The 23352-nt window shown below is 48.2% G+C and overlaps 1 protein-coding gene across 14 annotated transcripts in view; it reads left to right on the top strand.

Moving 5' to 3' along the window:
* Positions 1-23352, top strand: part of B3GNTL1 (UDP-GlcNAc:betaGal beta-1,3-N-acetylglucosaminyltransferase like 1) — a 103392-nt gene that overhangs the window by 55708 nt on the left and 24332 nt on the right. For all 14 annotated transcript variants that reach the window (XR_008629358.1, XR_008629359.1, XM_055133583.1 and 11 more), the window contains exon 6: positions 1471-1566. Coding sequence is in view for 12 of the 14 variants with exons in the window: in XM_055133583.1 (XP_054989558.1) it covers positions 1471-1566 (96 nt within the window). In the remaining 2 variants the exon portion in view is untranslated. The remainder of the gene's footprint in view (positions 1-1470; positions 1567-23352) is intronic.

The following is a 23352-nucleotide window of genomic DNA, read 5'->3' as shown; positions in this document are numbered from 1 at the left end:
CGACACAAATTTCTACCTGTTGACACAGATGCTGTCGCTCATTCTGTTCATGCCTTATACCAACTGCTTCTCCTAGGTCCTAAGGAAGCTTCTGTCTTCAGGCAGCACACACCCTTTGGTCCAGGAAACCTGTAATTAATGAGCTCCAGAAGCAGGACACTGTGTGAGGCCCATGCACATAGCATCTTTGCTTAGTGCCCAAAGCCTCTGTCGCTTGTAACCTGTGTCATTTAGGGGTATTTGCCATGTGCCTTCCAGTGAGAGGAAACAGAAGCCACCACTTCCAAAAAGCTTGGTGAGGAGTTGCTGGTCCTCATACTAACTCTATGGATTCCTCGTGGACTCCTTGAGTTTCACGTGGGCCTTCTGTGGACTCCCTCTGAACTCCCTGTAGCCCCCTGTGGACCCTCTCTGAACTCCCTGTTGCCCCCTGTGGAACCTCTCTGAACTCCTTGTGGGCCCCCTGTGGACTTCCTCTGAACTCCCTGTGGGCTCCCTGGGGGCTTCCTCTGAATTCCGTATAGGCTCCCTGGGGGCTCTCTCTGAACTCCCTGTGGGCCCCCTCTGAACTCCCAGGATCTCCCTGTGGGTTTACCGTGGACTCCCTGCGGACTTCCTGTGGGAGCCCTATGTTGCTCAGCGAGCTAGAGAAAGTGCCTCAGATGGAGTCTGACCCCCAAGACCCTCCCTCCAAGTGTCCCATGTGCTATGAGGGACTGCATAGTTGGTCAACAGTCCTGTGCTCTGCTCTGAGCCCGGGACAGCTGGCATGTAGGGAAGGATCAGAAGCTGTCTCAAGCCTGACTTGCCGTGCCCTGCCTCCCCGCTAGCCTCAGCAGCACGCTGGCTGGTGACTGCTAACTGCTGGCTGCTCTGGCCTTCAGCTCCTGCTGGGGCAGGGCCAGATCACAGGGCTGAAGGTATAGATGTTAGGGTACCAAGGGAATCCTGTTGGTAGGCAGGGGAGGCCCAGACCTGCAGATGGAGATAGAGGGGGCTTCACACACAGTAGTGAACACTTTCTCGGGGCTTCCTGCCCAGTGGCACTGTAGGGGCCTGTGTAGTGGGGTGGGGTGAGGCAGCCAGCCAGGGGTCCGAAGCTCTCACTTGCTTAGAGGCTGACTTGAGAGCCTCGCTGAGAAGCGGGACTCTTCTTATGTGCTGCATAAATGTGGGTCCTTGAGTTCATATTCACAAAGAAAGTTATGGAAGCACAGATATTTGGTCACAGATATAAAGTTATGGAAACACACACACAGATACTTGAATGCAGCATGGGAGAGATTTTTATTCCAGATGAGTATTTGCTGCGAGACAGACCCTATGGGTACCTCTCACTCCTGCCCCTTTATCCTGAAAGTTCTCCCAAAACTGACCCAGACACAGTGGGTTTGGGACTGTCTCCTATTGTCCCTTCCAGCTGTCCTTGTCCTGTGACTTTCCTCAGTGCATTTCTGTTTGTTGTTTCAGATTATTGGTTGCCAAGTGAGGAGAGACCCCCCTAACTCCACTGAGCGGTACACACGCTGGATCAACGAGCTCACCCCACAGCAACTTCTCACCCAGGTACTTGTGCAGCATGCAGAGGGCCTGTGTTGGGGCTTCTCTGTATCATGACAGTCATGTCAGCTGGCATAGAAAATCCTCCTGCGGAGAAGGGGGCACCCCCGCACCCACCAGTATGTGCCAAGGAGGTCTGAAACCAGTTCTGGTGCCAAAGTCCACACCGGCTCCTATGACCTGCCGACAGTCAGACTTTTTCTTGTATCACTTGTCATCCCGTTGATCTTCGATCTTGTCAAGCAGGCGCCATTTGTCCCTGTCATGTGCTAGTATAGCCCAATGATATCTGCTCGCTCCAGGAAAAGGAAGAGCCTCAAATCATTCATTCAGGATTTTGACAAAGAAGTCTGACCACCTCATTGGTGGGCGGCCACATGGTCTTTTGACGTCCCGTGGAATCCAGTTGGTAACAGCTCTAGTCCAGCTGTCCTCTCTGAATCGCATTACATCTCCGGCCCATCTGATTTTTGATGCCTTGGCAAACAAGACAGCGTCCCTGATTCTTGATCGTCGACAGAGGTCAGAACTCCGGATGCTTTCTCTCACTTGAGTGGAACATGATACTCCTAGCATGGCTCTTTCGATTCCTCTTTGGGATACCCGAATAGTGTTCTCATCCTGTTTTTGTAGGGCCCAGGCCTCTGAGGCATATGTTAGTGCTAGAAGAATGGTGGAGTTGAAAAGACGTGCCCGGAGCCGGAGGTTCTTTGTCCTCTTAACCACTTCTTGGACGCTCATGAAGGCGTTCCGTGCTGCTCTCTTCCTCCTGTGTAGTTCTGGCTCCAAGTAGTTCCTCATGTTGAGTTCTCGACCCAGGTATACATAGCTGTTGCGTTCGGAGATGTTTGTTCCATTGAGAGGAAATGGAATGTCAGGGACTAGTTTGTTCTTTCATAAACATCGTTTTGCTGAGATTCAGCTGCAATCCGACCTTTCTACACTCCCATTCCTTCCCATTCCAGTTGTCACATGATGTTCTCGAAGGTGGCACTGAAGAGTTTTGGTGAAATGGTCTCACCCTGCTGAACCCCTCTCTTTACGTCAATGCTCACTTCCTTGTAGAATGGTGAGATCCTGGTGGTGAATCCGTAATACAGCTCGTGGAGGATCTTGATGTACTGAGTTTGAACGCCCTGTTTGGCTAGAGCTTCGATGACCGCTTCAGTCTCAATAGAACCAAAGGCCTTCTTTAAATCGATGAACGTTAGACAGAGCGGCATCTTGAACTCTAGCGAAACTTCAATGAGTTTGGTCACCATGTGGATATGGTCCATTGTGCTGAATCCTTTTCGGAATGCGGTTTTCTCGCATGGTTGTCCTTCGTCTAGTGTTCTGCCTATTCTATTCAGGATGACTCGAGTGAATAACTTGTAGACGACAGATAACAGGAGGATTGGGCGATAGTTGCCGATGTCATGGATGTCTCCCTTCTTGTACAACAGAATGATCCTGCTGGTTTTCCACTGGGACAGAATTTTGCATTCAGACAGGTAGCGTGTGAAGAGCTGAGCCAGTGTATTGACGAGTACTGGTGGCAGATTCTTCATGTGTTCGGGTCTGACCTTGTCTGGACCGGGTACTGTACACATCTTTACCAACAAAATGGCGTGTAGGATTTCAGAAGGGAGGACATTGGGAATGACATATCCATCCTGCAGAATTTGGTATGTGGGCAGGTGGACGTGGCTGTCAAAGAGATCCGAGTAGAAGTCATAAATAATCCTCTCTATTGCCCTTCTGGAAGATGTGATAGATCCATCAGGATGTCGGAGGGCAGTCATCTTGGTCTTGTAGTTGGCGAAGGACAGGCGAGCATTGTGAATGCTTTCCTTGGCTTAAGGCTGAATCAGCCAACACTGCTTCTCTTCTCTCTTTGAGGTTTTCCTTTATCGCTTCTATGCACAGCTTCGTGAGCTTGGACGTTAGCTTGTGATTGCCTGAGGCTCATGTCAAATCACATTGGTGAATGAATTCGAGAGTTTCCGAAGTCAGGTGTCTGTTGTGGCTTTCCCACTCTTGACATTTTTCGAGCAATCATGGAGGTTTTTCTCATCGATGTTGTCAACGACGGCATCTTCCCACGTTGCTGCAATAGTGACAAGGAGCTCCCAGCTGGTGGTCGTTCTAGGAGTTCTCTTCTTTTTTTTTGCTTTTTAGGTTACACCTGGTGATGCACAGGGGTTACTCCTGGCTCATGCACTCAGGAATTACCCCTGGCGGTGCTCAGGGGACCCTATGGGATGCTGGGATTTGAACCTGGGTTGGCCGCGTGCAAGGCAAACGCCTTACCCACTGTGCTATTTCTCCAGCCCCTAGGAGTTCTCTTCTTAAACTTAAACTTTGCAGACCTTTCTCCCCACTCTGTGAAGTAGAATTTTGCATGAAGGAAATGGTGGTCCAGTCCCATTTAGAATTATGGACAACAGCAACATCAGTCAGGCAAAACCTTCGATTGAATATGATGTGGTCAATTTCGTTGTGGAACTGTCCACCGGGACACTCCCATGTCCAACGTTTAGATTTGGCCTTCTGGAACTGTGAGTTACCATGGATGGTCTTGGTCAACATGATGAACTCAGACAGTCTCTCACCCTGTTTGTTCCATTCTAGTCCATGGGATCCAATGTGGAGTTCTTTGAGCGATTTTCTTGGTTCTATCTTGGCATTAAAATCACCAACAATGATCTTGTAGAAGGTGTGGTCTTCTTTATAGAACTTCTCCAGTTCCTTGTAGAACTTCTCAATTTCTTCTTCATAGTACTTGGATGTTGGTGCATAGACAACAAGATAGAAACTGCCAGCAGTGAGCTACATCTATTCAAGCGTAATCGTCCGATTCGGGTTGTTAGGCATTCGAATGAATGCCAAGTTCGTGTTGACAAGGACACAGAGGCCACCTACACCTTTGTTGTGCATGTTCCGAGGAGCAGTTCTCCATTGTTGAAAATGGTGTGATGTGATTGATACCTTCTCGTTTCGGTCAGACCAATGATGTTGTACTCGATCTTGTGCGCTTGCACCATCAGGTCCTCGTTGGATGCTTCTGATGCCAACATACGTGCATTGAAAGTACAGACAGTCATTTTAGTCTTTCTTTGTTTCGGCAGTCTAGTTCGTCCCTGAGATTTTATCAGCCTCTCCTTGCTCATCCTTCTTAACGCTGCCGTATTGAGGGCTCTTTTGGTGTCAGGCAAATGAGGCCCATTGTTGTTACTGTTTTTGGCATATCGAATATGCCATGAGTAGCTTGCCAGGCTCTGCCGTGCGGGCAGGGTACTCTCGGTAGCTTGCTGGGCTCTCCGAGAGGGATGGAGACTTTTAGGGTGGCCTCCAATTGCCCTTACAGGTGTTCCCGTGGTTCATACCATATTTGAAGCCCATCAAATATGGTGTGGAAATTTTGGAAAATGGGTATTAAGTGCCCTGTGCTGTGTCGGAAAGCGGCCCGGAGCGTGGCCGTGACTGGGTAGTGAGGTAGTGGAGGTCTGCCAGTGAGGTATTTATCTGGCTCCAGTAGGGTGGGTCGTCTGGGTTTGATCACTGGGATGGGGCGAGACTTTTTCTAAACTTGGAATTTTGGAAACCGAAATCTTGATGTCATGGGACACCTCATAATGCTGATCGGTTTCTGAAATCTGTGTCTGGGATTCACAAGCCTCAAGAGTTTACTAAATCCTTCAGCTGCTGGCCTTGGCTTAGCAAGCACACACTGTGCCCTTCCCCAGCCACCCAGTGTACTTGTTGAGCCACTGCTGCATTTTGCTTGTGACCCAGTCTCCTCCACAGTGCTGCTTTAGCACATACATGTGTGTACAGTTGGACTCACTCTTCACACTTAAAGAAGCTTAAAATTGTGTGTGTAACTGTTCGTGGTCAGTGGTCAAGAGCACTGGGAACTTACTTGTTCTCCAGCCACTCCTACAGCGTTACTTCCTGTGGAGAAGTTGAACATGGCCTTTCTGTGGTCTCCTTGTGCCACCTGGGGAACCAAGGGACAGCAGGTGAAAGAACTCAAGAAACTGGCTTGACCTGGCTACAGGATCCATGTACCTGCAAAGTGGGCAACTCCGGCTCTGCTTTGGTCTTTAGATGGATGACATTGCAGGCACAGTAGACACAGTCCTCTCCTGTAGGTGCACAGTGGACAGAGCCCTTCCCATTGCAGGGAGCATGGTACACACAACTCCCACATAGTGACCTCTAGCCTCACCTGCCCTCACTGTCCCCCATGACCCTCACCTGCTTCTCCACTCAAAGGCCACAGGCTTTCCCACACTGACCCCTGTGCACCTGCAGTCTGTGATGGTCTCAGGCCTTGTGCTGCCAGCTTGTCACTCTCCTCCTGGCTGTGAAACTGACCTCAGGATGGTGGGATCAGGGAAGGGTGGTCATGGGTAGTGTCACAGGCTTGTATGCTGCCATCCTCTTCCTGAGACATTTGAGTATCAACTGAGGGTTCATGTCCCACCCTTACACATGGAGAACAAGGGCAATTCCTTGACTTCTCCTGGTGCCCTCATCCTTGGTTCCGCAGTTCTGTGGTTCTGATTGGGCCATATTTTGACAGGCCCTTTCTTGAGAAATGCAGTGAGACTTAGTGTGTTTTTCTCCAAGCACTCAAGATGGCCTTCTGGAACTGTCAGAAAGGGTTGGTGTCAGTGAGAGGAGCTTCTGAGTCAGGTACTGCAGTGAGTCACAGACAGATATTGCCTCTTGACAGGAAGTGTGTGATTTAAGGGTAGTAGCTCGTTTTAGCCAGAATAAGGGCTCTGGGCAGAGGCTAACAAGATGGTGCAGCCCTCCAAAAAGTGCTTTTCTTCAGCAAGGATGTGGACAGTAGTCTGCTTGTCTCAAGGCAAATCAAAAGAGGGTATTTTGTGTGTCTCCATGGAGTGGTTGCAGAAACCACCCCTCTGTTGATGAGGTAAGTCTGTGAGCAAGGGGGACAGTGGTTGTGTCTGCAGTAAGTTAAAGGGAGGTAGAGTAACCTCAGTTGACTTGTCATTTGAAATGTTGGAGGAGCTGCTCATTGTGCTCAAAATTAAATCAAAATAATGTTCTGCCAAGTCTGAAAGCTCAGGAGCCCATTAAAAGGCAAAGTATATTTATTTGGATCAAAGAACCACAACCTGAGAAACATGGGTTTGTGAAGGAACACAGGGGTCTTTTTAGGAAGGTGCATGGGGTTAGGGATCACCACAGCAAAAGGTTGGTGAAGGCCCCTCGGGTGACTCTGTGCTCTGGTGCTGAGACTGTTCCGGGGTTTCCTGCTCCAGCCCGGGGCTTGTTTGCCTTGCCCAGTTCTCAGGAGAGGCCTGTACTAGGGTACTCTCCTACAACTCCACCAAGAGCAGCTTGATACCCCCCAAGTTCGCCACAGCATATTCGTCTCTTTTAAAAAAAAAAGTTTTAAATTAAACAGTAGATGATGGTTCAGAGGCTGGAGTGCCTGACTGCCTACAAGTATCCTTGGCCGATACTCCAGCACAGCACTACTTGGTACTCCTTGGTACTCCTGGGGGTGACACACCACACATGCCCTTTAGTACACAGATGAGCAAAAGGTCTTGTGCAATCCTGTTCCCTTGCAGCTGGTCAACAGAAGGGGACTGGAGAGATAGTATAGCAGGTAGGGCACTTGACTTGTATGTGACCCACCTGGATCCAATCCCCAGCATCCCATATGGTTCCCCAAGCACTGCCAGGACTAATCCCAGAGCATCACTGGGTATCACAACAACAAAAAATAGAAGACACAAATAATGGAAAGATATTCTCTGCTTCTGGAAGAATTAGTGTTGTTAAGATAATCAGCTGCCATATGGGATGCCATGGATTGAACCACGGTTGGCTGTCTGTAAGGCAAGCGCCCTCCCTGCTATACTATCACTCTGGCCCCATGAATCTTTTTACTTGTTTGCTTCATTTTGAAGTCACACCCAGAGGTGCTCAGGGCTTACTCCTGACTCTGCATTCAGAGATCACCCTGGCAGGCTTGGGGAACCATATGGATGCTGGGGATCGAACCCAAGTCAGTTGCATGCAAGACAAATGCCCAACCCTCTGTACTATCGTTCTGGTCCCCAAACTAGAAAATTTCTACTCTGCAGTATGCACCTGCATTGGAGTGAAAAGATGTTGGATGTGGGGTGGAGAGGGGCAGGTGGAATATCCACTACCATGCACAGACACAGGGCAGATTTCTAGAACATGGAAGAGCTCATGAAGAGAGATTACTATGCTGTAAAGGGAGAGATCGAACGAGGCTAGGGAAAAGAAGAGCTCGTGAAACTTCACAGCAGCAGAAACAGTGTCAGTGTCATCTAGAAGCAGGGAGAAGAACTGAGCATCATGCTCACCCGTGTTCACAATAGCCAGGGCCTGGAAACACCCAAGGGTCCTATGACAGATGGCTGGATAAAGAAATGTGGTCTGTATACAGTGTCTGAGATACCACCTAGACTGTAGGAAATGAAATCTTGTCTTTGGTGATGTTGTGGATGTATCTATAAGGGTCATGCTAATTGAAACAAATCAGCAGGAGAAAGACAGTGCAGGATTACCTCCCTCATGTGTGGAATATAAAGAAGCATACAGAGCTGAGGAGACACAGAAAGTGGAGGGATTCCATAGACGGAGTTGAAGGCATTTCAGCACGTGGTAGGGTGAGATGACAGCTTATCAGAGGAGTATGAAAAATCACTCCTAAAATGTATAATGATGTAGACCAGTGTTACCTTAAAAGTAAATATACAGTACAGGGGTAGGGCATATGCCTTGCATATGGCTGGTCCCCTTCAATCCCTGACACCACATGTGGTCCCCTGAGCACCACCCAGAGTGATCCCTGAGCAAAGAACCAGGAGTAGCACCTTATCACTGCTGGTGTGGTCCCTAAAAAACCTAAAACAAAATTTAAATATATTTTCAATTATTCTTCACAGCTTAATGTTTTTTAGTTAATTCTAGTTTAATTCATATTCATGAGAGTAAATATTATAACCTTTGAAATGGGCTAACATGGACTGTTTCCTCATGTTCTGACTTAAAGGAACTGTCACAAAGCAGTCTCTGCTACAGACCTATCACAGTGCTAGCTAAAGTGGTTCTAAAGTGGTTTCTTCCCCAATTTGTCTAACACACACTGTTGGTAAAGGAAACTTCTTATGAAAGACTGTGTCTTTATTAAATCCAGAAGCCATAGGTTTTGAATTTCCTATCAGAGTTTATTCATGTTGCTATGTGGGTGTTAAAATGTCTGAATACTGAAAACTGTGCTATCTGTCTAAAGATAGTCTGCCACAAATTAGAATTTAGAAATAAGGGTAATAACCCACAGGAATCTGGAAATGAGTCATATGAACTTGATTTCTTTACCAGAATTCCTATCACTTCCTGGTGAGATAGAGCTAATGAGGGCCACAAATTTCGTTAAACTTTTCCATCTCTTTCACTATCTCATGTATGGCTCCTTTCAGAATGAAAGCTAAGTGCATCTGTAGTCTGCCACCCTTACCTTGTCTTTATCACAAGTCATTGAGGGCCTTTGCAGGTGGCTGTCCCTGCTGGGGAAGTTGCAGGTACTCCAACATGCTATTTGCAGGGAGGTTGCTGGGGCAGAGGAGGACTGGTGGTGCCTGAAACCCAACTTCATTCCCACAGTCCCCAGAGCAGTGGCAGAGGGATTTAACCTTTGGAGCCACATAAAGTTTGTTTTTGAAAGCGTGCTTTCTGCTGGTGGCCAAAATGAGGGGAAGACCCAGGGACAGCTCTGGTGCTCAGCAGGTAAAGCAAGTCTGGACCCCATTTTTGGAGAAAGCTGCATAGAACTGGGTCTCAGAATTTCAGCTTTTGACACACGAGATCCAGGGAAGAGCTGCAAAGGAAACAGGAGAGAAGGAAACCCTGTGAAGGAAGCTGTTAGAAGCATAAGCACAGGTGAAGGGGGCAAGGGGTGCTCTGCAGTCCACCAACATGCTCACCTGTGCGCTCCTTCACCTGTATGCTTCCTCACCTGAGTGCTTCTTCAGTTGTGCTGGCTCACCTGCACACTCCCTATGTTCCCTTACCTGTGCGCTCCCTCACCCGTATGCTCCCTGTGTGCTTTCCACCTGAGTGCTTCTTCAGTTGTGCTGGCTCACCTGCACACTCCCTATGTTCCCTTACCTGTGCGCTCCCTCACCTGTATGCTCCCTGTGTGCTCCCTCACCTGCATGCTCCCTCCCTCACCTGTGCACTCCCTCACTTTGTACTCCCTCACGTGCAGTGCATGCTCCCTCCCTTGCCTGTGCACTCCCTCACCTGTGTGCTCCTTCACCTGCATGCTGGTTCACCTCTTTTCTTATCTTTAAACATGCCTCCTTACCTGCACCTTTGGGGATGCACATTTAGGATCTGGGTAATTTGGACAGACAAGATATCACACTGTCCCCTAGTCACCACCCCTGCAGTCCCAAGAAGGACCTCTGGTGTGACACCATCTGTATTGTGTCCATGAACATCTTGTGCATGTCATTGTGGAGGTTGCATGAAACTCAGTGACCTCATGGATTGAGATGGATCTGTTTTCTCAGGTGGTACCTGGCCAGTAGAGGGAATCTTCCCTACCTAACTTTAGTTAGAAAAGTTCTTTTAGTTAGAAAAGAACTGACCCGTTCTCCAGCCTCTTTATGGTGCCAGGGCAGGGATGTGCCAGTGGAGAATGGGCTAGTGAAGCACCAGGAAACCCTGGAGGGAGACACCTGTGGCCTGGAGGGAGGCCCTCCGTGCTGGTGGGCTGGCAGGCAGGGGCCTTGTGTCCCCACCCCTCAGTGGCCTAGCCCAGGGCCCTCTGTTGGTTTCCCACATCTGCGGCCAGAGCGCCCTCTGCTGGGCCTGTGCATATTCAGGGGTCCCTAACTCACCTCAGAAGACTGTAAAGATGGGGTGGAGGGAGCGTTTGCTTCATCTGGATCTATTTCTTTTGGGTTTCACACAGTTCAAGATTTTAGGGGCCTGTCTCTGATTTTCTGCCCCTCGTTTAATCATCAGTACTACCAGTGGAGGAGAGACGCAGAGAGATTTGAGCTGAGGCCAGACTTCATCGTTTGTTTATTTAGGGGCCCACCCACAGTGCTTGGGCTTACTCTTGGCTCTTCTCAGGAGTCACTCCTGGTGGGATTCAAGTGACCCGATGCTGCACAAAAAGCAAGCACCCTACCTGCTGTCCTATTGCAGCCTCTGAAGAAGAGGTATTTATTATTTAAACTAAAGGTGAAACTATACTTCAGTTAGACAGTCCAGGGAATCCTACTGGGGGCTTAATCTCCATGCCTGCAATGCTCGTGATTGATTTGTCTGTGACAGCCCCCACGATTTTGTGAAGAGTTTTGATGCCACACAGTTGGAATCCTTTGGGTTTTTTGTCCAGAACTATAGACCTTGTCACCCCAGAGCTTGAAGTACTAAAGCCTGGACTTCGAGAAGAGGCTGGCCCACGCAAAACAGTGGTTGGTGGAGTGGACCAGGAATAGCCACGCTTGCTTGGTCTGTTGGGCATTGGTACTAGCGTCACAGTGCCTCCTCCACGTGCCTGTGACCTGCATTCACGCTGTGGACAGAAGTGAATGGAAAGAGATCCATGACCAGAGTCCAGAGAACAGTCCTAGGAACAGAGGAAGGCCATGCACTGGGTTGAGATGGCTGAGAAGCCAGCCCTGAACAGGAAGGCCATAGTGCTCAGGGGCTGCCCGGCAGGAGGGAGGCTCATACCTCTGCAAGGGGCTAGTACAGGTGTATAAGCTACCCCTTTGGGTTCCCTGGTGTGTTTCCATTTCGGCCTGGCCATCCCATGTGAACACAAGCTGGCCATGTACCTCAGCAGTTGCTGGCTGTTTCTGGGCTGGTTTCTGAGCGGTGAAGCATGAATGCCTACTGTCCCATCAGGAGGCATAAGACCCAATCGGGAGTGTTGTAGGGATTCTCAGAACAGCAGGTGTTCAGGATTCTGGGATCTGTCTGAGTGTTGGGCCAAGGAACCCACTGCAGAGATAGGCCACAGGACAAACTAGCATCATTATAAATTCATGCATCTCAGGGCTGGAGTGATAGCACTGCGGGTAGGGCGTTTGCCTTGCACGCGGCCAACCCAGGTTCAAATCCCAGCATCCCATATGGTCCCCTGAGCACCGCCAGAGGTGATTCCTGAGTGCATGAGCCAGGAGTGACCCCTGTGCATTGCTGGGTGTGACCCAAAAAGCAAAAAGAAAAAAAAAATCATGCATCTCTAGTGGCAGCAGCAGAAATACCTGCAGGAACTTGTTTTTTTATTCTCCTTCAAATGATTTTGGGGCTGGAGGAGGTGGGGCACATCTGTTGATGCTTAGGGGTTACTCCTGGCTCTGGGATTAGGAATTGCTCAGGGACCATATGGGATGCTAGAGCTCTAACCCAGGTTAGCCACACATGCAAGGCAAATGCCCTCCCCACTGAACTATCGCTCGGGTCCCTAATTGATAGTTTTAAAGTGTCCTACCCTCAAAAGCTCATCATGAGAAGTGAACACTCAGGGTTACATTTCAGTCTCCTGGAGGAGGCAAAGAGGAAACCAGGAGCCAGAGGCAGTCTGCTCAGGGTAGCCTCCACCTAACTACTCTGCTTGGTTTCTCTCCCCAGTGTTCTGAGGTACACCCCTCAGCAGGTGGCCCTCTCAGTGCAGCTGAGTCTCTCATTGTTGCCAAGAGGAAACCCAAAAGGGGCTGTGGGCTGATGAAGCCACTAGTGAGGGCAAGGGTGAGCCCTTCTAGTCCCTTGGGGTTCACCTGCACCACAAAGCTTTGTAATGACCTGAAAGTGGGGGGGGGGGGTGTCAGACGTCTCTCTTTGTTCTTCTCAGAGTGAGAAAAACATTACGAAATGCTTTGGAAACTGTTCTGTCCTGTTCTAACAGGATGGGAGGGGGCAGGGTGGTCAATCAGGAGAGAAAGAATGACGCTTTGAGAGATGAATGCAGCCCTGAAAAAAATTATAGGTGTTGTGATCTCCATGATTATGTGTAATCTGAAGTGATTCCCTGTAAGTTAGGCGTTAAGGAAATCTCTCCATCACTCCAGGACTCTAAACCGTGGGACTCAGTGAAGTTCACTTTGAACCAGGCTGTGTATGTTCAGGAAAATCTTTCCTTTTCTCCACGAGCCCCCCTCCTACAAAGAGAAGTTTAATAAATGAAATTGGAGATTGAAAGCCCAAAAATCTCTGCATCAACAGGAGAGATGGCTTTCTGCCCACTGGGATTGGAGGCGGGGGTACAGGGAGAAGGGCACATGGCTAGCTGTGGAAGGGTCTGTGGGGGGGAGGTCCAACTCTGGTTTGGGGAGAGACCCCACTGCTCTGGTTTGGGGCCCATCATGGACACTCTTGCTGAGAGTGGCAGAGCTGGGGTGTGGGTAGATGGGGACAGAAGCTCCTCCTCTTCCTCCTCTCCACCAATCCCTGGCACCCCACAGTGGAACACATGCTGTCCCTTCGTATGGGTGTTAGGTCACAGCTCCAAACTCCAGGCATGGGCAGCCAAGGGCTGGCCTGGGCTGGCTCCTTGATATTTGGGGGGCTCCAGGATGAGCAAGAAATTGTGGGCCATGCAGCCTGAGCACCAGGAGTGGACCCTGGGACCCATGAATACTGCTTAGGGCCTACGGGCCCCCAAGAACCAAAACCCAAACAAGCTCCCATGTGGAGTGGCTTCCTAGGAAGGAGGAACTAGTACAGGTGTGTGAATGTGGGGGAGGCAAGCTCTTGGGTTCATGTGTAGCCCAGAAACAACAGGCCTGGCTCTATAGAAAGAGAGACGGCAGCTTCTTTGGCCTGGGGTGCACTGGCTTCACTTATACAGGGCCTTTTTCCCTGCTCCTGCACCCCTGTCGGTGGCTTTGGGGACATGGATGGGGAAGGCACAGCGGCAGCTGCAGCGGAGATGCTCTGGGTAGGTCTGAGGCAGTCCTCGCTGCTTCCACAGCTTTCTACAGCAGCCACCTCTTCTCTGCTCAGCGTTCTGAAGGGCATCAGGATGGTGGAATCTTGGGCCCATTAGTATGCAGGCCTGGCGGGCTCTGGACTGACACCGAGAACCCGCTTCCTGTGGGGCCGAGGCACCTGATGCATCCCCATCGGGCAGGTTGCTGCAGTCGCTGCACCTCAGGCCATGCAACCCACCTTGGGCTGCAGTGTCTCGGGAGACAGCTGGTTGATAGTGGCAGGAGAGCAGGAATCGAGTCCCTGCTGAAGAGGCCCCAGCTGGTGATGCTGCCTGGCTGTTTGGGCACAAGGCTTGGGTCCCGGTGGAACAAGCAGCAAGCAGAATCAGGTTGGATCCTGAAAATGAGACAGTTGTAGAAGACCAGAAACCCTCACCCAGTCATGCAGGAGAGCTTAACGACAGCCTTAACACTCTGCAGGCCCCCGGTCAGTCCTGCAGGGGCAGGTGTGCCCAAAGGTAGGGTAGTGCTGAGCAGAAAACACAACCTCGGCCTGAAGAAGCTGTCTGAGCTCTGAAATTCCCCCTCAGCGTGTATGTGCAGCACTGCGATCAGGAGGTGGGCACCTTACTTGCTGTGGTGGAGCCCAGCTCTGGTCAGGCACTGTTCACATGAGGGATGGCCCCTAGGAAGCAGCTTCTGAAATAGAGTGAATAAAAAATAATTTCGGGACATCAGCAGCCACACACAGATTCAGTCCAAACAACATAGAAGTTTTCAGTCTTTATTTTACAAAGGAATAAGTTACTTAGAAAAGTATCACTCTTAAAAAGAAAAAAAAATTATCACTCTTACCAGGGAACAATCAGTAGAAGCTGAGTCAGTGAATATGTTGGGATCAAAAGACTCTAAAACTACTGTAAATGTTTCCAAGAATTTCATGTTTTGAAGTAAACTTAAAGTAATGAAGTAGCAAGTAGAATCTTAACAAAAATTAGAAAGAGCAGAGAGTACCAGAGAGGATGCACAGAGAGAAAGTAACTTTCATGAGGCTGCAGCCTGTGTGAGCAGGCCCCACATCCACGGTTGCGTTCTGGACCAAGGAAAGGAATGGCCAAATGCCTGGCCCCAGGGCTTGGCAGTGGTCCCGACAAGAGCTTACTCTGAGTAGAGGCCACTGTTCCCTGCTCAGAATTTGGTCCTTGGACCTGAGACTTTGGCGGGTAGAGCTGTCTTTTTCACATTGGCCGCATACTGGGGTACTGGGAGGGTTTCTGGAACAAGCTTAAATGCATTGGTTTGGAGAGTGGGTTTTGGCAGAATTGACACCTTGGAGGGACCACACAGAGTCTCAGGACGCAGCCTCTCAGTGTATTTAAGGTGCAGGGCGGGAGACCTCCTTACAGACCTGCCTTCCAACCCATCATATCAGACGCAGGACTCACGTCTTTTTGTATTAGCCACAGATCATTTAATTTCAACTCAAGTTTCTTGAGCAAACTAGGGATTTTGCTTGCACTTTATCCTTACAGCTGTCATCTGAAATAGGAATTACTGTGCACATCTCACAAACGATTTATAATTTTGCAGCTAACTTCTGTAGCTAGAATCCTTCACTCTTCTTTACCCACTAGGGATAAATGAGTTCAGTAGCCAGTTTCTTTTTTCCTTTTCTTTTTGATTTTGGACTTACACCTGACCCTCTTGCTAGGATTACTCCCCAGAGGATGCTGGAGTGTGGACTATGAGTTGGGTGAATCTTGTGCCTGTGCAGGGCCTCCTTCAGGCTAAGCAAGAACCTGGCCCCTTAGTTCCTTCTTGGACTCACTAATCAGTTCTGCCTTCAGAAATTTAGTTTTGTTATTCACTTCAGAGGGGAAAGCAGCTATAGTAAAGGAGTGCACATGGTCATAAAAATAACGCCACCACCACATGTGTGCAACCGACTAGGGTTCGACACCTGGCACCATGTAGGGTTCCTAAATCCACTGAGTGAGCAGAAACAGATAATCACAGAGATGTGGACCCCAAAATTTAAAAAAAAGAAAAAATTTAAAAACAGCAGAGACTAGAGCAGCATATAGCGGGTGGGTCACTTGGCTTTGTACACAGATGACCCTGGTTCAATCCTCAGAACCACATATGTTACTCAAGTCCACTTGGAGGATTCACCAAGTGTGGCCCCAAGACAAGAAATTAAAAACAGCAAAGAGAAATGTTGAAGTTGAAAAGTACAGCTACATATTTGTGGTTATAAGGACAAAATTGCTATAAGAGTGAAAAATCGGAGTCAGACCACATGTCCAGCCATGGGGAATCATCTGTGTACACTAGTGTATCTGTACTCTTCGAAGCTTGACAGCCATTGCTTAGGTTAACACTGTGATCAAAGATCTGACAAGTGTGAGACTTTGTGATTCTAGAACTTAATTTGACAATAATTCTTTTTTTTTTTTTTTACCCATTTGAATACCAAAGAGAACACCAGTATTGGACTTCACTGTTTAAAAAAAAAAAAAAAAAAAGCATATACCCAAGGGCTGGAGTGATAGTACAGGAGGCAGGGTGTTTGCCTTACACGTGACTGACCCAGGTTTGACCCCTGGCATCCCATATGGTTCCCTGAGTACTGCCAGGAGTAATTCCTGAGTACGCTGATTATGGAGCCAGTAGTAATACCTGAGCACTGCCAGTGTGACCTCAAAAGCCAAAAACAAAAAACAAAGCATCACTTGTATCACTTGTCATCCCATTGATCCTCGATTTGCTCGAGCGGGCGCCAGTAACAGCTCCATTTGTCCCTGTTGCATGCTAGTGTAGCCCAATGATATCTGCTCGCTCCAGGAATAGGAAGAGCTTCAAATCATTCATTCAAGGTTTTGACAAAGAAATCTGACCACCTCATTGGTGGGCGGCCACACGGTCTTTTGACGTCCCGTGGAACCCAGTCGGTAACAGCTCTAGTCCAGCTGTCCTCTCTGAATCGCATTATGTCTCCGGCCCATCTGATTTTCGACGCCTTGGCAAACAAGACAGTGTCCCTAATTCTTGACCTTCAGTGGAGGTCGGAACTCCAGATTCCTTCTCTCAGTTGAGTGAAACGTGATAGCATAGCTCTTTCATTTCCTCTTTGGGATATCCAAATAGTGTTCTCATCCTGTTTTCATACGGCCAAATCTCTGAGGCGTATGTTAGTGCTAGAAGAACGATGGAGTCAAAACGATGTGCCCGGAGCCGGAGGTTCTTTGTCCTCTTAACCATTTCTTGGACGCTCTTGAAGGAGTTACATGCTGCTCTCTTCCTCCTGTGCAGTTCTGGCGCCAAGTCGTTCCTCATGTTGAGTTCTCGACCCAGGTACACATAGCTGCTGCATTCGGAGATGTTCGTTTCATTGAGAGCAAATGGAATATCAAGAACTAGTTCATTTTTCATAAACATTGTCTTCTTAAGGTTTAGCTGCAGTTCGACCTTTCCACACTCACGGTCGAAGTTGGCCAGCATTTGTGTTGCTTGGCTAATATTTGATGTTATGAGAACAATGTCATCAGCGAAGCAGAAGTGGTGTAGTTGCCGACCATCTATCTTCACTCCCATTCCTTCCCATTCCACTCGTCACATGAGTTTCGGTGAAATGGTCTCACCCTGCCGAACCCCTCTCTTTATGTCAATGCTCACTTCCTTGTAGAATGGTGAGATCCTGGTGGTGAATCCGTAATACAGCTCGTGGAGGATCTTGATGTACTGAGTTTGAATGCCCTGTTTGGCTAGGGCTTCGATGACCGCTTCAGTCTCAACAGAACCAAAGGCCTTCTTTAAATCGATGAACGTTAGACAGAGCAGCATCTTGAACTCTAGTGAAACTTCAATGAGTTTGGTCACTGTGTGGATATTGTCGATCGTGCTGAATCCTTTTCGGAATGCGGCTTTCTCGCATGGTTGTCCTTCGTCTAGTGTTCTGCCTATTCTATTCAGGATGACTCGAGTGAACAACTTGTAGACGATGGATAACAGGCGGATTGGGTGATAGTTGCCGATGTCGTGGATGTCTCCATTCTTGTACAATAAAACGGTCCTGCTGGTTTTCCACTGGGACAGAATTTTGCATTCAGACAGGTAGCATGTGAAGAGTCCAGCTAGTGTATTGACGAGTACTGGCAGAAGATTTTTCAGGTGTTCAGGTCTGACCTTGTTTTGACCGGGTGCTGTACGCATCTTTACCGACAATATGGCATGTAGGATTTCGGAAGGGAGGACATTGGGAACGACATATCCATCCTGCAGAATTTGGTATGTGGGCAGTTGGACATGGCTGTCGAAGAGATCTGAGTAGAACTCTCCATTGCCTTTCTGGAAGATGTGATAGATCCATCAGGATGTTGGAGGGCAGTCATCTTGGTCTTGTAGTTGGCGAAGGACAGGCAAGTGTTGCGAATACTTTTTCCTGCTTCTGTCACATCAGCCAACACTGCTGCTCTTCTCTCTTTAAGGTCTTCCTTTATCGCTTCTCTGCACAGCTTTGCGAGCTCAGACGTTAGCTTATGGTTGCCTGAGGCTCACACCAAATCACGTTGGCGAATAAGCTCGAGAGTTTCCGAAAACAAGCATCTGTTTGTGGCCTTCCCACTCTTGACGTTTTTCGAGCAATCATGGAGATGCTGAACCAGTCAATCGTATTCCTTGCCGGTGTTGTCAATGACCGCATCTTCCCACGTTGCTGCAATAGTGCCAAAGAGCTCCCAGTTGGTGGTCATTCTGGGAGTTCTCTTATTTTTTGGGGGGGAGGTCACACCTGGCAATGCACAGGGGTTACTCCTGGCTCAGCACTCAGGAGTTACTCCTGGCGGTGCTCAGGAGACCACATGGGACGCTTTGGAATCGAACCCGGGTCGGCCATGTACAAGGCAAACGCCTTAGCCACTGTGCTATCGCTCCAGCCCCGGGAGTTCTCTTCTTAAACTTAAACTTTATAGACCTTTCTTCCCGCTCTGTGAAGTAGAATTTTGTATGAAAGAGACGGTAGTCTGATCCCATTTGGAATTTTGGGACAACAGCAACATCAGTCAGGCAAAACCTTTGATTGAATATGATGTAGTCAATTTCATTGTGGAACTGTCCACCAGGAAACTCTCATGTCCAACATTTAGATTTGGCCTTTTGGAAATGTGAATTACCATGGATGGTCTTGGTCGACATGATGAACTCAGTCTCTCACCCTGTTCGTTCCATTCTAGTCCATGGGTTCCAATGTGGAGTTCTTCGGGCGACCTTCTTGGTCCTATCTTGGCATTAAAATCACCAACAACGATCTTGTAGAAGGTCATTTACAGAACTTCTCCAGCTCCATGTAGAACTTCTCAATTTCTTCTTCATCATAGTTGGATGTTGGTACATAGACGACGAAGATAGAAACTGCCGGCAGTGAGCCACATTTATTCAAGCGTAATCGTCCAATTCAGGTTGTTAGGAAAAAAAAAAAACACAAAAACACAAAGCATGTACCTGCCATTCTAGCTTCTAGAGTAGAGCAAATTCCAGTGGGAGAGCAACAGAACTGAGCTAAACCAAAGGTCACTTCTGTTGTGGCAACCAAGGACTGCACAGGGCCCTGGTCCTGCATTATGGTGACACAACATAATGACAACCAGAGCCGCATCCTCCCCCAAGTCGAAGCTGAGAGGCAGAAGTGGTGACGTCTCCCTCAGCCCTAGAGGGAGGAGCATTTCAGGATCTGTGCTCAGCCCTTTCACTACTGACCTCCCCCCCTCCCTACCCACTGGTCATGAGACCCTTGACTGCATCTTGCTTTGTCCCATGACCTTTTCATAGCCTGACAGTCAGTTCTAGAGGCTACATTGAAAACACATTTTCTTTTTAACATTAGAGCCAAGTCCCATCAGAATGGGTAAGTGATATCAGGGGTGCTTGGCCTGCTGGAAGTTAACCTAGTGGCCTGAGTGCACCCACAAGCACCCTTTGAGGTCCATTGGATTCAACCCTTCCTGTGATGGTTCCTGACAGTGTAAAATAGACAGGAGGACCTGGCCAGGGACATTAAGGTATGCAGGGTCTCAGTATTCTCAAGTACGTAGTTGGCAGGGTTAGAGAGACAGGCTGGTGCTGGTCAGACACTGGCTATCAGCATATTCCTGTACTGTCAAGGAGAAGAAAGACCGTGGCCTTGGAGCAGCCGTCTTTCCAGAACACCACCTTACCTCCGTGTGGTTACTGCCTTGAGTGCTGATAGGCCCTCATCACCACCGGCCCAACATGGCCATGGGGCAGAGGGGCAACCAGGCCCCTGGATCCCACCTGATTTCTGTCCCTAGGGATGGAACTCCTCATTCTGTGGCAGCTTTTTCTTGTCCATCCAAGTGTGTCAGCATGGTCTGTGATACTGTCCTCATGGATACTTCCTTCACTTCACTGCTGGGGACAGTCATCTCTGCAGTGTCTGGGCCTGTATTTTGAGTGACATTTGGGCTGCTTCCAGCTTTTGTCTTTCAGCTCAGGAATCTGAGTCACCTTTACAGAACTGATTCTATATGATTTTAGTTGATTCATGTATAAGTCCTATGAACAAAAAGTGATTTTAGAAAATGGAATTAATGGTGTAATTCATAAAGTTTTTGAGTGTATTCTGTATAACATGTATGTTTGCCTATAGTATAAAATTATAATTCTCTAGTTATATTTTTCTGACTTTTTTCTAAAAATGTTTTTTCTAAATGAAGTTAACTTTTTGGTTTTGGTTTTGGGGCCTCACCAGCAGTGCTCAGGGCTCACTCCTGGGTCCATGCTCTGGTCTCACTTCTGGTAGTGCCCAAGGGACCATATGTGGTGCCGAGATTGAACCCAGATCAGTCACATGCAAAGCAAGTATCTTATGTCTGGCACTATTGTCTCTCCTGCCCTTGAGACAGACTTCACAGCAAAGATTCTTTGGGCCAGAGAGATGCTCAATGGGCTGAGTGCAGGATTTGCCTGGAGGAGGCCTGGGTTCAAGTCCTGGCACCATATGGTCCCCCAAGCACTTCTGAGAGTGACCCCTGATTACAGAATCAGATCATCCTGTTTTGTGTGGCACAAAACCAAAATTGACCAAAAAAGAACAGAGTCTCCTGAGACCTCCAAAGTGAGGTATGCTGTGCCCAGGGAAGTTCCTCTCACTCTACCTAGCAGCTGAGAGACCCTGCTCCTGTACTGAGCGGGGGGTGGGGGCAGGCTGCCCACCCCTTCCCTCCCAGGAGGGCATGGCCTGCTCATCAGTGCCTTCCATGTCTGCTCACCTCTTCAGCCAGACTGCAATTTTGAAGACAACTGGTCACCCTGCCCTGGTCTGCAGGGTGGGTGTGAAAGGTGAACGCTGCTGGTGCACTGAGCTTTGGAAATGAAGGGTGATGTCCAAAAGAAGTTTCTGAAATAGAACTTGGAAATGTTTCTTTCTCAAAGAAATCATCTTCCTGGGGCTGGAGTGATAGCACAGCGGGTAAGGCTTTTGCCTTGCGCATGCCAACCCGGGTTCGATTCCCAGCATCCCATATGGTCCTCCGAGCACCACCAGGAGTAATTCCTGAGTGCCAGGAGTAACCCCTGTGCATCATCGGGTGTGACCCAAAAACAAAAAAAAAAGAAAAAAGAAATCAGCTTTCTGCATAAGTACCTTTGTCTTTTCCAGTTCCGAATGGACCTCTCACCAGGACACATTCAGGGACATGCAGTGAACCCTAACTCATACCCATAAGAGCATGCAGAATGTCTGAAACATCTTTGCTATTTCAGGCTTTCTCTTGTGGGGGTGCTGCTTTTCATCCAGCTGCTGAATTTTCTGAGTTACATATATTCTTAGATCCAAAGAGGAAGAATATGGTTTTTGGTGCAGAAAACCAAGAGGGCAGTTGTAGAGGCAGGGAAGGAAGCGCGGAAGTTGGAAATGGATCTGGTACCTTCTCAGTGGTGCAGCCTCCAAGGGTGGCATTTGTCCCATCATGAGCCCCATCAGCTAAGCCCCAGGAACTAGAATCTTTTTCATTTTTCAGTTCCTGTAAATCCAGACTGTAGTAATCTGAGAGCAAAGGAAAGACAGCTCCTTTCAAGGGTGCTGTTTGTTTAATCAGTATCGCAAGCTGGTGATTTGTCATTATCAGTTATGTTTTAAGGTAGGTAACATTGGTTCACAAACTAGTTTCAAAAAATAGAGAAATTCTATTTTTTTACTCTTCATTCTCCCATTCACCCATCTTCTATATCTCAAAATTTAACTTAGGGCAATGTTCTAAAGGAATGATTTTCCCAGAAACATAAACAGTACTCTAAGTTGATCCATAGTCTTTCATTTTCACAAATATGCAAAGCTTAGTCTATGTGGACCCTGAAATATTCCAGCCTCTCTCCTAAGACAGTTGATAGTAGAGGGGTCAGAGAGATAGAGCAGCAAGTAAGGTGCTTGCCTTGTGTGCAAGCTAACCTGGGCTCTATACCCAGCACCACATATGATCCCCTGAGCCCCACCAGAAGTTGTCCCCTAGCTCCAAAACAACAACAACAAAAGGGGTCCAGAGTGATAGCACAATGGATAAGGCATTTACCTTGCACACAGCCAACATTCCTCAGCATTCCATATGGTTTTCCAAGCACTACCAGAACACATTCCTGAGCGCAGAGCCAGGAAAACCTACCAACCAACAACTGCCACCACAAAAGGGTATTCAATATTAGAGACCTTGATCCTTGATGAAACAAGTACAGAAGCAAATTCATGAAAGCATTACCACTTTCTCCATCTGTCTCCGAAGGTGAGCCTATCCACAGCCACCATCATACAAAGCCATGGGCATTCCAGGACCCAGCCTTCATCAGAGGCCCATGTGTGCTTGTCCTGGAGCAGTGGTGCCCAGACATAGCCGTGTCTGCCTGCACAGATCAGCCCCTGGGCCCCGTGCTCTGCCTGGACTTTCTCTAAGGGGTAACTGTCCTCCCTCTCCAACACCTTTGAGTTTTTTCAAGGATGTTTGGTAATTTTTAGTGTATAGATCTTATATTCTTCTGTTATAGTTTACTGTATCACTGTCATCCTATTGCTCATCAATTTGCTCGAGCGGGCACCAGTAATGTCTCCATCATCCCTGTCTCATTCAGGGTCAGGGGAATGAGGCCCATTATTTTTACTGTTTTTGGTATATCAGATACACCACAGGTAGCTTACCAGGCTCTGCCGTGCAAGATTCTACCTGTTATAGTTATTCCTACATTTTCTGCTTCTAGATAGGATTGTGACCTCTGCAAGCAAATAGTTTTATTGTTTTGCTTCTTTCTTTTGAAACTAGAAATAAAATGCCTTTAGTTCTTGTCTATTGCTCTGGGCAGAATTTCCAGCACCATGCAGAATAGAAGTGGTAGGTGCAAGGATTGTTACCTTGTCCTTAACTTTAGGGTGAAGCTTTAAGCATTTCACCACTGTGAGATGGATTTTAACAGTAAAAAACCTTTCTTAGAGGCTGGAGCAATAGCACAGCCAGTAGGGCATTTGCCTTGCACGCGGCCAACTTAGGTTCAATTCCCAGCATCCCATAGGGTCCCCTGAGCACCGCCAGGAGTAATTCCTGAGTGTAGAGCCAGAAGTAACCCTTATGCATCACTGGGTGTAACCCAAAAAGGAAAAAAAAAAAACCTTTCCTAGGTTAAGCCAACTGCCTTCTTGTCCCAAGTTCACTATGTTTATCATGAAAGGGGTTATACTTTGCTCAAGGCTTTCTCTGCGCCTGTGGGGTGATTATATATTTTCTTTTTGTTTGTTTGTTGTTGTTTGTTTTGGGCTACACCTGGCAATTCTCAGGGGTTA

The sequence above is a fragment of the Sorex araneus genome, chromosome 3 (genome assembly GCF_027595985.1).
Source record: "Sorex araneus isolate mSorAra2 chromosome 3, mSorAra2.pri, whole genome shotgun sequence".
NCBI classification, from domain to species: Eukaryota; Metazoa; Chordata; class Mammalia; order Eulipotyphla; family Soricidae; genus Sorex; species Sorex araneus.
Note: the sequence above shows the minus strand (reverse complement) of the source record. Positions and strands in the feature narration are given on the sequence as shown.